The 14,929-nt window shown below is 41.6% G+C and overlaps 1 protein-coding gene across 1 annotated transcript in view; it reads left to right on the forward strand.

Annotated features, from left to right (window-relative positions):
• Positions 1–14,929, forward strand: part of nbas (NBAS subunit of NRZ tethering complex) — a 181,837-nt gene that overhangs the window by 9,321 nt on the left and 157,587 nt on the right. The window contains exons 7-15 of the mRNA XM_031726216.2: positions 3,421–3,554; positions 4,921–5,054; positions 7,545–7,643; positions 9,216–9,354; positions 9,445–9,510; positions 9,617–9,745; positions 10,157–10,220; positions 10,765–10,958; positions 12,473–12,748. Coding sequence (XP_031582076.1) covers positions 3,421–3,554; positions 4,921–5,054; positions 7,545–7,643; positions 9,216–9,354; positions 9,445–9,510; positions 9,617–9,745; positions 10,157–10,220; positions 10,765–10,958; positions 12,473–12,748 — 1,235 coding nt within the window. The remainder of the gene's footprint in view (positions 1–3,420; positions 3,555–4,920; positions 5,055–7,544; positions 7,644–9,215; positions 9,355–9,444; positions 9,511–9,616; positions 9,746–10,156; positions 10,221–10,764; positions 10,959–12,472; positions 12,749–14,929) is intronic.

The following is a 14,929-nucleotide window of genomic DNA, read 5'->3' on the forward strand; positions in this document are numbered from 1 at the left end:
AAATCGAATTTGGCTTATAAAATGCTTACATATATAAGACCTGTAGGTCCACTCAGCGCCCACTTCAACAGGTCCACCTTGCTACTGCCTGCTTTTTGCTTTCAGAACTGCCTTAGCTCTTTGTTGCATTCAGCCTCAGTTTTCTGTCTGTAGCTGAAAGGAGTGGCACCCAGCGTGGGGTGGATTTCTTTTTTTTTAATTTTCTGGCTGCTGTAGCCCATCTGCTTGCAGTTCAATTTCATACATAAAAGATGGATTTAGTCTACATTTGCTGCAATGCTGGCATGTTTCCCCTGGGAACCCACTGCTGTTCCCACTGCTCCCACAAACCTTTTAGTGCCTGTTGCAACTGCACTAGAATGGAGCTCAAGCCAATCAAACAACCTCGTCTTAAACCAGGTTCTCTTTCTGACAGAAGCTGTCAGGAGGAGGTAAATCCAGGTAGTTCTGTTAGAATACCAGGCAATATAATGGGGTGGTTACTATGGCTTCTAAAAATGTCTGAACAATAAATTGACAATACTGGCGTCAATTCGAATATGAGAAGTGTTGCCACTGGACTCCCTTTGCCGTCCTTTATGTTTGTGATATTTCTAGGCTTAACAAACAAGGAAGGCATTGGTCATGAGTGTATACACTCATCTTTCACTTTGTTTGGTACAACTCGCTGGTAATTGGTTGGACCCCCTTTTTCCTTCAGAACAACAAGTTGCTGGAAACATTCCTCAGAGACTTTGGTCCATATTGACATGATAGCAATCACACAGTTGCTGCAGACTGGTGGGCTGCACATACCTGTTGTGTTCATCCCAAAGGAGCTCTATTGGGATGAGCTCTGGTGACTGTGGAGGGCATTTGAGCTTTGTGACAACAGGCATCAGAAGTAGTAGAGTGTGGTCATAAAGGGATGGTCAGGAATAATGCTTGGATATGCTGCGGTATTTAAATGATGGGGGGACCAAAGTGTGCCAAGAACCACTGCCACCAGCCTGAACTGTGGACATAAAGTGAGACAGATCCATGCTTTCACGTTGTTTACATCAATTTCTGACCCTACCATCCCAGATAAGCAATTTATGAAATACTAAGACCAGCCAATCTGGCACCAACAACTCAGCCACATTCAGAGTCACTTAAATCGCCTTTCCTCCCCATTCTGATGTTTGGTTTAAACTTCAGCAGGTCTCTTGACCTTGTTAACGTACCTCAATGCATTCAGTTGCTACCATGTGATTTATGGTTTATGAGATATTTACACTAACAAGCAGTTCAACAGGTATACCTAACAAAATAGCCAGTGATTTATTTATTTTTTTGGACCTATAGCTTTGTTTAAAAATGGCAAACAAATAACAACATGCGTTGAATTCCAGTTTTGTGCCCATATTTTCTTTTTCATTGGTTTTTCATGTTTTATTTTTGTTTTTGTCATCTCTGCCGCACCTTCTCAGTCTGCATTGTGTCTATATTTGTTCTGCTCTGGCTAGTTGTCATTGTGGGCCGTTAATGGTTCAAAGTGTGGATAACAGTAGCCCCTGGGCCTGTGTAAACCCTAGCCTCCCTACTCTTTTTCAATCCATTTCATCGCTTTTTTCCCTCCATTTTTCTTTTACTTCATTTCATTTCACGGAGATTTGTCCTAATGGATTTCACTGTGATCCTGCTTTTAATGGCATTTGCTTTTAATGGATAAGTGTGTGTGTGTGTGTGTGTGTGTGTGTGTGTGTGTGTGTGTGTGTGCTTTACCGGCTTTTCTTTTTCTTGTGCAGTCATTTTTGTGTGTTCGTTTCAATGCGTCCACACCTGTGTATCACTCTGCCACTCCAGTCCCCAACCCCCTCTTCCTCCTCGTCCTCATTGCCTGCTTCTGTTACAGCGGAGTTGTCTCTCACCTGCGTACATAATTCATAAGAGTTGAGTTCTGATAAATGCATCTGCAAGGCTTTAGATGGAAGGCTTCTGTTGGGTCATTGGGGGTAATTCTCCTCAACTTCAGCATCTGCCATCACTAGAGAAAAAGACAGTAGCATCCAATTTTCCAGCTCCCCAAAAAAGCCATCTATGTGGAAATGGAGCCCTCTCAACTGCAGAACAACATACTGTATACAATTCATAATGGGAGACAAGATGGCAAGAGAGGCAGTGTGAGAGGGAAATAAAAAAGAAAAAAGAAAAAGATTGAAATATGGAGCAAAAAAGAGTAAAAGAAAACGAGAAAAGAGTAGCGGAGGCACTTGGTACTTATGGTTTTCATAACGGCTACATGTTCTTGTCTGCTCCTAAGCTGAGAGTCTCAAAGGTGTGTTAAATCGCGCACTTCCTTCCTAAGGTACGCTCTGATACTTAGGCCTTCAAATCTGGGGAGCTATTGTGTCTCTCAGTGTGTCGGATTCATTGTTTCCCCCTCTGTTTCTCGCTCGGCGCCCCCCTTTCTCTCATTTTCCCTCTCTCTCTTTGTCTGTCTCGCCTCCCACTTCTTCCCTTTGTTCTTCATTTAAAATTCTAGTCATACAATATCCAACGCCTCCATTAGTTTGCAGTATTGCCCACCAGGGGTTGCAGCAGCACTCCGCAGCCAAGAAATTCAGTACAGGAAAACGCCAATAGGGCTGTTATGTGATATCAACAAAAACATAACTTCCTTTTTAGAAATTTATTGCTTAGACGCAGCACCCGTGGTATCATATTATGTTTCACACTGTTCTCCAACTGCAAAAATCTGAGACTGTGCTAAAAGTTGCATCTAGTTTAATGCCTGAATGATTATTCTGCTGAGTTTGTGCTCATATTTGCACAAGTCTTCGCCCATTTACCCCCCAACCGCTCCATACTGTTTAATGTGGCGATCAGGTATTCAAAACCAGCTCAGGATCAGAGGCCTGTCAGACTGCCCAGGCTCTTCTATCAGAGGGAAGGATGACAGCGAAGCCTTGAGAAAATGCCAGCAGGCACGGATGTGCTTCATCACAGCGATATGGTTACACTCACAGCACAGCTGAGCCAGCAGATTGCTAAAGCGTAGTCTATACTTCAATAAAAGTTCAATTTATGATCTCCGTTCTCCTCCCCACCTTTCTCTCTGGCTCTACCTTTATCCCCATCTCCCAATACGTGTGTGTGTGTGTGTATGTGTGTGTGTTTGTGTGTGTGTGTGTGTGCATGTCTTTGATAGACAATTACTGAGGTTTTACGTTTGACTAACCTTCATAGATGATCAGGATCGGACCTTGCGCACATTGTGCTGATGTGACGCATTAGCCTTATCCGACTCCTCTCATCCATATTCATCATCAGCACACGTCGGATCACAAGGGATTATTCGCAGAGTTTCTCATCTGACTTAATTTGTAATCCTTGGTTCCTTGAACGTCTTGTCATTCTTCCTTTCTGTTTTACGTTCTGTTTCATCACCTGCTACAGTGCCGAAGGACCCAAATCCCCAGTGGCGAAGGGTGGCGTGGAGCTATGACTGCACTCTGCTGGCCTACGCTGACAGCACCGGCACCGTGCGCCTTTTTGACCTCATGGGCAGCGAACTCTTCGTCATTCCGCCGGTAACAATCCTGAAAAAAAATAAATAAATAAAATAATTTCCGTGTTTCAAGCTGTGTGTGTGAGTCAAAGTGAAAACCAGCACCTTCCTGTTCTTAGTTTGATCCACCTCTTAGCTCATGATCCATCAGCACAACCGTGAAAGTATCATAGTCAGAGTTATTCCATGATTCCCATCTCCATAGTTTCCTCTATTTTCTCAGATGATCGCTTCAGCTAAAGTATGTTATATCTTATATCACTGAATGCATTTGTGGTATGATATATGGAGGAAAGCATCAGTTTTGAGTTTTGGAAAATAGTTTCTTATTCTGACAAAATGATAGAACGCTACAGGAGATTTGGTGCTACTTCTGGCTGCAGGAGGATTCAGGTCCATAATCTTACCTCCAGAGATGGGCTGAGCTGTGCTGTTTCAGTGCAGCACACATTTTGCTGGGCACTTTGAGCTGTCTGTCACTTTTGAAGAAAATGTCTCCTTGTCAGACACACTCTGTGCTCTCTTTGCCTGTCACTTCTGCTTTCTAATTCACTCTCTGTTTCTTCTTCTCCATTGTGTCCCATTTCTCCCCCCCCCCCATCTTCATCACCTTCCCTCTTTAATTTTTCATGCTAGCTTCTCTCTGTCTCCCCCAGAACCTCCTGTGTTTCTCTCCTCGTCTGTCATCCTTGCATGTGTCTCTCTCAGTACCTCTCCCTGCACTTTCAAGTCCATGTGCCATTCCTCCCTCAGTTTAATGCCCTCTGTGTGCTGCATATTGTCATTCTTCTGTTTCTGTCCATCGTTCCTTTCAATTTCTCTATCCGCCCTGTCAGAGATGGCGAGCGCAGACGCCCGTCCTTCTCCCGAGCCACGCACTCATCTTTCAAAGCCTGTGATCCTCATTCCTTTAGTGCATCTCTGCTTTGTGCTTGCACACTTACATCAGAACCCCCCCTCTTCTGTACTTTGTACTGTTCCCCTTGTTTGTCACTGTTAAGTTCACACAGTGGCGACTTACTGCTATTTCTGGAAGGGATGATAAAAAAAGTCAATTTGACAGAAAGTGTACGCGTGTATGAAAAAAATGACAGTTTCTTCCCTTTTTCCCCCCACGACACTCAGCTTTTGTCTCTCTCCTGCTTCTATTGTTTTTCATTCCCTGTTTCATTACTTTCTTTTTTAATCTTTTGCCTGTTTTTTTTTATTTGGCAAATGCAGCTTGTGTGATGTAGCTTTAGTTATTTGTTTAAAAAAAAACAAGTAAAAAGAAAAAAATTTGTGAGGGCACAAAAGCAGTACTAACAATTAAGCAAATTTTACATATTTTGATGTCTTTTGATACTATGTCAGTGATTCTTCTTTGTTTTCTTGCTTTTTAAATCCAGGTGGCGAGCTTTCCCGGGGATTTCAGTTGTGCAGTGGCAGGCCTGATCTTCCTGGAGTATACAGCTAGTGCTCAGTGGTCAGCCGAGCTCCTCGTGATCACATATGGTGGCAACCTCAAAAGCTATCTAGTCAGGTAAGAGACAAAAATGCTGGATTGAAACTTCTAAGAATGACTGTTTCTAAGGCACCTTCTTATTAGCTACACCTAAATTATTTAGTTGAATAAACAATTCACACCTTTAAAAGTGCAATTTAAATAATGTAGAGAGAGCCTTCACTAGTCAAAACAACCACTTGCACACAATAAAAAGTGTTTGAAAAGATTTTAAGGTTTAAAAAATCTTTTTGCGCCATGCTATATTTCTACTATACATGCACACATTATGACTTCTGGAAAATGGTTATGGACCTCTATGGTGGTCTTGTGTAAGCACAACAATGTAATTGGATAATATGTTTCATGTTTGTCTTTATGTATGTTGTCTTGGCTGCAGTGTTATACTTTGATTGAAATGCATGGACTGTATTTTCAAAGGCTTCCTTTTTCCATTAGGGAGGGTCACACTTAGATTTCATGACTTGCACAACACCTTTGACCCATTAGATGGCCTTTCATTACTTACTCTTCACATGACAGTTCACCTGCTCTCACCACTTAAATTTCCATTATCACCTTTTATGTACTCATCTCTTTGTCTGACTTTTATTTCCTCTCACTGTCTTTGTTTCATTCCTATGTATCACTGAGCAGTAAGTCATGACAATAACTGTATTTTGTTCAAAAAATGGAATATTGCTGAATGTGTAATATGGAGTATGTGGTGGACTAAGGGCTTAAGTGGCAATTTCTTCCTTTACATTTTTGCTCCCAACCTCTGTGTGTGTTTGTGTCACTGTAATTTAGCATTAGGCCAGGTCACCGTTTCAGGGTGATGATGATGCTTATTAACCATATGTGCAACATCTCAGTTAGAGATTCTGTTGTTGAACAGTCACAACACAATAAACCTGCATAAATGAGGCTTTTCTTCACTGCGCTGCCATAACTTTACACTTTAGAATCATACAGTGTGCTGAATGATAATTGCAAATTGTTGTGATCAAGATCATTCACAGCAAACAGATAATTGTCAGTTATCATTAACACCTCCCAATTAGAGATGTCGGTGCATTTCCAGTTTCAAGTGCCTGCTTATTGTTTATTGCTATCCAATTTCATGGCATTTTTTCAAGCTAACAGCTCTCTTAGTCAAGGAGACCTTTTCTGCTTTGTTACCGTATGATCTAAATGCATGCATTTTAGCATTTATTCATTCTTATTATTTAACTTTTTTTTTTTTTTTAAAGCTTTTTGTGTTGTGGCTTAATACTGCATGCTTTGCCATACTTGAACCTTGAACATTTTAATAGCATTTCCCTTTTCTTGCCACTCCTCATGCAAATGGGCATTTTGAATACTTGATTAATGACATTCTAATAGCTATGTGTTTCCCTAATAGCTGTGCACGCCTTCCTTTTAACATTATAACTGTTGCATTATTTCAGCCCCCGATCTTGTTTGTTATACAGTGAAAGTTTTTAATGTGTGTTGAATCTTGATAAGACAGTGTTGAGTGTGCATAGCGGTGTTTGCTAATAAGATGGGGGAAAAGCTGATTTATTTTTCTATTAGAGGCAGATAAATGATGTTGGATGCTTTTGAAACATCCAAACCGTCAGTGTGTGTGTGTGTGTGTGTGTGTGTGTGTGTGTGAGAGAGAGAGAGAGAGAGAGAGAGAGAGAGCCTAAGAGAGCCAGAGAAGGAGAGAAAGAGGAGAGGGGAGGTAATTAAGATGTGGGAGACATTTGCACCAGATTTTCTCTGAAAGTGTTTTTAAGCTTATACTCACTCTTCCTCTTCATATGACTGCATTCCAATATTGTCGCTCAAACAGTTTAAATTAGAATTTCAGAATTATAGCTGAGGTTTGACAATAAGTCACCTCTCTCACCCTCTTACACTGTGCCAGCATTTCTTTTCTGCGTGTGTGTGTGTGTGTGTGTGTGTGTGTGTGTGTGTGTGATTGGTTCAAGTATGGTTGATGTTGTGGGGACGTTATTTGTTTTCATCATCACAATATGGCAACGTTTCTTCCTTATGGGGACAAAATTAAAAATCAAGTCCCTTGTATGTCTTCACGTGCACGCTTTACTGTGGTATAAACACTTAAACATGTAGAAGAAGCCAAACTCTAGGAATTGTGCATATCCCTCTGCTGCTTCCCTCGTTCTCCCTTTCTTTCCCTTCCTACCTTTCGTCGTCTTTTTCTCTCCATACAATGTACACCGAGAGGAAACATTTCCCCAGCGAGATATCCAAACACAAATTACACGTCATCCCCTCTAGCACCAATCTAATTTAGATTGCCCACTTAAATTAGATTATATATTTTGCCATGTCTCATTTTAATTGCAGCTGGGAGAGAAATTGCTCTGTCATCTTCCTCAAAACAGCTTTGTCGCATCATCAACACTTTCCACATGAACACTGGTGTTTTGATTGTTTATGTGCCAGAGTTCAATTATAGGCAACTTGCTATTTTAATATCATCTCTGTCTCTCTGTGTCACCCTCTCTGTTTCAGCATGGGAACCAATCAGAACTTTCAGGAGAACCACAGCTTCAGTTTTTCCTCCCATTACTCCAATGGGATCACCTCAGCTATTTACCACCCTGGCCACCGGTATGTTAAATGTTGCCAAGACCCCGTCAGCCCAGATTGCCTGTTGAATAAAGTTGAAATAATAAGTATTTTGAAAAAGAAAAAAGAAAAGCTTTGAGCTTTTAATTTATCATTGGCACCCTAATTATTGCCCATGGCCTTGACTTGACACCCTTAGACATTTTATTCTTCTTGTGGCCTCTGCCATTCAAGCCCACTTCTATTAGAGCCGCGTTTCATCAAGAGTGTTTTTCATAGCTTTATATTCAGACATCTACAGACATCCTCATAAATCCCTTGAATCAATTTTTATGTTGAAACCCACTGCCGACCATGCGATGCAGAATGATTTCAAAGCCTTTCATCATTTGATATCTTGGGCCGTCGTCAATATGCTCCTAAATATGTATTATATTGATCAGTGAGCTGGAACTAGATGTGTTTACTGCATTAAACAAACCTTTATTTTACTTTACAAAAGGTTGCTTTGCAGAAAGATATACAATAGAATGTATGAAATAGATTATCACTTGAAGTCCAATAAATAAAACATTCTTGTACAGAAACAAACACACATATATGTATATTCTGCACAGGCAGAAGATGTTACCCTATGGAAAAGGTCCAAGGGGTTGCTCAGGGATAAATGAACCAATCACTTTAATGTAGTACCTGCAGGAATTTCCTGTGGCAGCCCAGCAAATGTGGCCTTTTTCACTGCATAGGTTTCAAAAGTCTGGCTTATATCTGTGACCTTACTGTTCTCACAACAGACCCCATTCTGCACAAACCAGATTTAGTTTGGCAGCTTAATGGATTTTGGCAGCTACTGTCTAGTGTTTTGCCAATTGATAGATGCGATAAAACTTTAATAATTCCCATGCGGGAACTGGGTTAGCATCAGAGAGAATATGATAGATAAGGAAGGGAAGAAAGAGAAAAAGGTGATAAACTGGGTAAAAGAGAAAATATTTCACAAGCTGAGTGTAATTATGAAAATGGTGCATAATTTATTTTGTAATGTGGGCACACATTTGTGTGAGTAGTATGAGAGAATGTGTATCAGAGGGACAAGAGTCTGGCTGAATCCATTTTCATGAAACAAGAAATCGGAGTATAGAAAGGAAGTCATATTGGAGTTTTTGCACACTCTGTCCTATCCGCCAGTTTGCAAACTCATCTGTGAGATCTCAGCTCCAGCAAAACAGTCTATTTCTGTGCACCAGGGGGCAGTGTTGAGCTGAACAGCAGTCCACCATTCACACCTATCTCTGAGTCCCTGACCAGTATTGTATCTGGCTCTTCTCACTGCAAAGAGAGAGCCACTATCACTGTGGTGTTGCTTGTCTTAACTACTGACCCATTGATTCCAGTCAGACTTTTATCCGATAAATAAAACTGATATCCCCCGGTTTGCTAAATGGTGCTTTTATAGTGTGAATTTTCACTGATCCCTTGGCTTTAACCCAGGCTGAGGATAGCTTCACAGTAACAATGTTAACTTTAAATCCTTGATATGCAGTTTAATTTGAACTTTTGGGGCACAGTCGCAAAGGTGGTATCCACAAATGTGTGTGTGTTCCTGTTTTTCAGATTGCTGCTTGTAGGCGGCTGTGAATCAGGCGATGATAGTGCATCCAAGGCCTCTTGCTGTGGCATCACAGCCTGGAGGGCTCTTTCTGGCTCACCACACTACAAGCAGGTCACCAGCTATGAGGACGATGTCAGCATGGCAAGGAGTCACACATGCACACACGTGTTTATGCAAAAAATAGATATTTTTATGCAGTATGTAACACATTACATATTCTTTTTGTGTTAGAATCAGAAAAGAGGTTTCTTCAGGATTCCCAGCTTTAGACTCTTTTCCAGACAAGGGGACGAAAAGGTAAGGCTGCCCTCCTCTGTCCCTCTGCCTGATTGAGAATTAAGCCTAAATTGTGGAAGCTGGTGAATATTCTCTTTAACATGATGTGTGTGTCTTGATTGGTCAGGACGGTGTGTTTCGCATGAGCCTGAGCCCTGACGGCACCCTGCTGGCTGTCATCCACTTCTCTGGCCGTCTGTCTCTCTGGGACATCCCGTCCCTTAAACAGAGGGCCACATGGAGTCAGGACCTGCAGGTATGCCTCCGAGTTACTTGTGATTGAAAGCATGCATGATTTTGCTTAAGTAGAGTAAACCTGTGTGCACTTCCATTTGTGTGTCGTGGGAATATTTTGTACATTAGATGCTTGGCTTACTGTATTAATGTAATCTCTTTCTGGCCAAGGTGTGTGGTGAGAAAGATTGTGTGAATGTGTGTGTGTCTGCTTCCGTCAGGCAGAAAGTGACATGGCAAATGGAGAACTTATATTTGCAGAATGCTTTGCGGATTTATGCGGCGTGTATGCATGTTCTGCTTCATTGCTGGCACAGCTTCTGTCTGTGTGTGTGTGTTAAAAGTGTAAACAGGGTTAGCAGATTAATTTCTTCTCCCATCGCTCTCTCTTCTTCTTTTCCTCCCTTCTTCATTCCTTCATTCCTCCCTGTAGCCAGGATTTGAGGAGATCAACCCAGAGTGGAAGACATCGCTGGAGAGAAGGAAGAAAATAAAAGGTAGTTTGGCCCGAAGGGCGAAAGACAGCCTAGTTGGCTGCTGACATAGCAGTCCAGCCTGGATACAATTTAATGATCTTTGACGTGCCTTATTCATTGAATTATACAGTTATTAAACATACAACCATATAGTGTGTGCCAAGGATAGCAAAGGCTGCCCATGGCTGTGTATGGGTGCGTTTCTGTGCTTGTGTAGTTTCCTGTGTGTGTGTGTGTATTCTGTTTGTGCAGCTTTGACAGTTTTGGGCCAGTAGTGATGACAGCTGTGACAGCTTCTGTAAGCAATAATCTGTGTGATACTTCATCTCAAGCATGACAAGTGATGTCACATGTCCACATGTGTAAATATATCTTAGAGGAGGAAAGTAATTCAGAAACACTATGATCCCAGAAAGTGGGGCCACTGATGACAAAAGCTGTACAACGCACGCTCAGGCAAACTTTTATTACAAGTAGGGGAACCATCTTTTCTGTTCTGTTTAGGTCAGCTTTCTCTGGTAGACAGTCACATCTTTAACACTACCCTTATGTCTTCCTGTCGCAGATAAGGAGCAGTTCTATCCGCTGGTAGATGTGAGCTGGTGGAGTGACAACGTGCTGATTTTGGCCCGCTGCTCTGGCTCTGTCACCGTCTCTTCTGTCAGGACATTGCGCAACCTTCTGGGGAAATCCTGTGAATGGTTTGAGCCCTCACCTCGAGTCACTGCTGCACATGATGGGGGCTTCCTCAGCTTGGAGGTAAAAAAAGAAAAAAGAAAAACATGTAAAGATAGAGGTGTTCACGTGGTTAGGCAAACAGAGTTTGTACAATGGTGCAGAGCTCATGAAAGCATCCTTTTTCAGTAGTTAGATGATAGATTTTGGACTTCAGGGCTTTAAAAGGCACATGGGAGAATAGAGGACAGTTCTTCATCTCTTTTATCAGTTTTCTACACTGCTTATTGAGTTCAGTGTGGCACAGGCCTGAAGCCTATCTGAACAGGCAGTGGTCTGGAACAATGAAAGAAACTATATGGGCCACATGTTTGTCATGAGGACATCGCTTATTTCGTTTTAATTATTAAAGAAAAGTGGAAAATGGGTGTGACTGCACATTTTTAATGAAAGGTACACCTACTAACACAAGTGTGTGCTCAGGTCCTCTGACAGCTGAGGTGATTGTGTTTGATTCATTTTTTTTCTGCTAAAAAAAACTACATCTTTATATCCCTGCAGGTATTTCCAGTTTTTTAGTGTCATTGTGTGAAACAATGTGTAATTGTGTATCTGTAGTGGTAAAGGCCTGGGATGAAAAATGATTTCCCGCATCTTCATCCTCACACAAAGACCCTGATATCACTTCACCCTGCTCTCTGCTTTAAGTCCTGTGCTTTTTGATTTTTTTTTTAATCTGATTGCGTAGAGCACAATAAAAAGAGAGCAATTTCTTTAGCTGCTAACTCTGAGGAAAGGTTTCATCACCCTGTCTCAGTGCGGAGTGTGGGGGGACGGGGGATGGGCATCTCTTGTTGTATCTTACAGCAGTGTGTGCATTGATAATGCTCTGAACATGGGGTTTCATGTGAAGCTGGGGCTTCTATTGTGCGTATGTCTCCACAGATGTGGAGTATTTTTCTATATATTTCTATTTTATGATGATTGCTGCGCACAGCTGTTATACAGGTGCTAAACGCGTCACGTTTTTATGACTGAAAATCCAGAGGGGCATTGCTCCAAAATCGGAGTACTTGCCACAGTGTGCAGTTTTAAAATGGGCTCCCAACTGAGGCAATCACAGACCTACAGATCAGGTTAAGACAAGTGAAAGAAATCACTTTGGACAGCTAGGATTTAGATTTTTCTATTGAGCAGCTTGACCTTGCTGCTGTTTTGTGTTCAGACAGCCTGCTGAGCTAGCATGAGGGCGTTAAATTAAGTGTCCTTACCAACTTAAACACAGCTAGATGTAAACTGTGCTGGATGCTTCATTTTTCATCCGCCATTGAATTCTGGCACCGACGTGTCCATATGCAGCATCAGAAAGTCACTCTGGGCAAAAGACTGTAAATCTGAGGCTCAGTCAATTGGAAATGCGTCGTCTTCTGTTTCACAGCCCTCATCTTATGATCTGGGCCAATGAAACAGATGTATTTTATGTGAAAAGACAACTGTGGCTTTATGATCACTTTTAAGCCATGTATTGGCAGTGTCATTCAAAGTCGTGCACTTCCACCCTAATTTCAGTTTTTCTTGTCTCTGTGTTTGTTTATCAGTGTGAGGTGAAGCTGGCCCAGAAGCGTGGGCGCCTGGAGAGCAGCCTCAGTGGGGGAGCCAGCGAGGATGAGGAGGGAGATGATGGTGGAGAATCTGAATCAGACGAAGAGTCCTCAGCCAAAGCCCGCTACTTTGGCTACATCAAGCAGGGCCTGTATTACGTGACAGAGATGGAACGGTTCGCTCCACCACGGAAGCGCCCTCGCACAGTTATTAAGAACTACCGTCTGGTCAGCCTGAGGTCAACCACACCGGAAGAACTGTACCAGAGGAAGGTAGGAAGCTAACACGGCTTGTAAATAAATGCACAGTCTGATGAGAAAACTAACTTTTTAGAAGCAATAAATTTGTGGGTGTCACTCTAAAGGTAATAATTTTATTGAACAGGTAAAAGCTCACATTGTGCCCCACAGTGAGGATACCCTGCTATTTAGTCAGCATGGTGAGAGCTAAATTTAATCAGTGGGTAGCAGATATAAGTTACGTGGGGTTTGTCTCTTGAATTTCAAAGACTTCCTCTGAAGCCTGAATCTCTATGGTTACATTTTATGTTTCACTTTGAATTGCGAAAGTGGTGGATCATGAGACCTTTGTATGGCTGCAGAATAAATCCAGCCCCTCTTGTAAATGGCTATCACTGAAAAGCTTGTGAAGAAGCCTGATGAAAAAGATGAATTTCCATTCAATTTTCTGGAGCCATTTATTGTATGTTCACCACCAAACAGTGAATCCTGGCTTTGATGATCCCCCGACTGATCTGTTGCCGATCCCCTACATGAATCCTCCTGCAGATTAGGGATCCTTGATTCAGTTTACCATGCATCTCTATGCTTCATTACAACTGCAGATTTTCCTTTTCACTACTGCACATCATGCATATAGAAAATATGGTCAATTTTCAGCTCACCTATGCACGCTTCTGTCTCAGCTCTGGTAGTTGCCACCTACGCCTCTCTAAACTGTTGCTTTCCAGTGTGCCTTGGTTTTGACAGGTCTGTGGACTGCATTCTCTTACTGTGCACCTCAGACAAGGAATATTTTGCAGAAATATCTAAACTTAGACAAACTTATGTGCAGGGATGGATTTCATGACAACATTTGTTGTGTATTTTACTTTATGTTGCACTTTATGTTGCATGTTGTGGGTCTGTATGGCTGCCAGCTCTATCTTGGTAAAGAGATTTGGGGATTTCCTCGAAAAATAAAAAAAGTTAATAATTTAGCCATAAGAATTGTTATGATATTTGTGATAATATGGTGATTAACTCTGCTAAATCCACAAAAATCCCAAATCTGTGGCCATCTACATTTACAACTTGCATTCAGAATCTAGTCAAAGCTTTGATTTCAAATAGAAATTCATAAATTCCTCCACAAATAGTGATATACTTGCTGCAGAAGAGTGTTTTACTTGCAAAATGACATAGGTGCTTGGAAACCATGCTTTTATGTAGGAAAATAACCAGTAAGCAACCAGCTGAGTCGAGTCCACTATTGCAAAGAGGCACATCACACATGAGTTGCAGTCATCAGTGCAGACTGACCCAGGTGGCTGCTGCCATTCATTTAGAGCTGCTGAAAGTTTGTTACATGTCAAATTGTCCAGACGTCTCTGTTGAAAACTCTCTGGCATGACCTGCCTTTGGTGCATCGGCTGTGTGCTTGGCCAGCAATTAGGATGGTGGTAACTCAGTTCATATCGACAGTAAATGCAAATAACCATCTTTAAAGCTGAACTTGCTATTTTTTGTTTTTATGAAACATTCAGTGAATATGTGCTGTTTGTAGACACATAAGGTAAAGTTTGACATTTCCTGTTGCAGCTGTGTTAAACAGAGAGAGTTCTCAGAGTGAGGTCGCAGAGTTTTGGTGAAAGTACAGAGTCAGATTTCTCTTACTGTTTACTTATTCATTGCGGCACACGCAACAAAATGCTTACGTGTTTAGGTTGTGAAGAGCTGTCGTCGGTGCTCATGCTGAGGTGCCTTCATGTGTTGGATTTGAAGCCTCAGCAATCTAAACAACAATTCCAGTGCTGATGTGCAGTTCTCTGCCTCGTGCGGCTTTATAAATTCATACTGGGAAAGAAATTAATATTACCTACTTAACATGTCAAATATACTCCATTTCTAATTATACAGTCCTTTATGTAAGGCCTTTATCATATTAACACTGATACTGAGTCATATATGCCTCAGTGCTATGCCAGTTAATCTTTTTTTTTTTTCAATGTTGGATATCACATTTAGCATGAAGCGCTTCATTTCTTTTTGCCACTTAATTTAGCAGCATCTGAAGAACGTCATCTGAATCCATTTGGCCATTGACTGAATTGTAACGGGCTGATCTGCAAAATTGGTTTCTGACTAAATAAATCCTGTGCCAGCTCAGTGAAGTGCTATTGTTTTGTTGGATCAGCTCCAAAGTACTGTTGAAGAGAAACGAAAACCAAGCAA

This window comes from Oreochromis aureus, linkage group 15 (genome assembly GCF_013358895.1).
Source record: "Oreochromis aureus strain Israel breed Guangdong linkage group 15, ZZ_aureus, whole genome shotgun sequence".
NCBI classification, from domain to species: domain Eukaryota; kingdom Metazoa; phylum Chordata; class Actinopteri; order Cichliformes; family Cichlidae; genus Oreochromis; species Oreochromis aureus.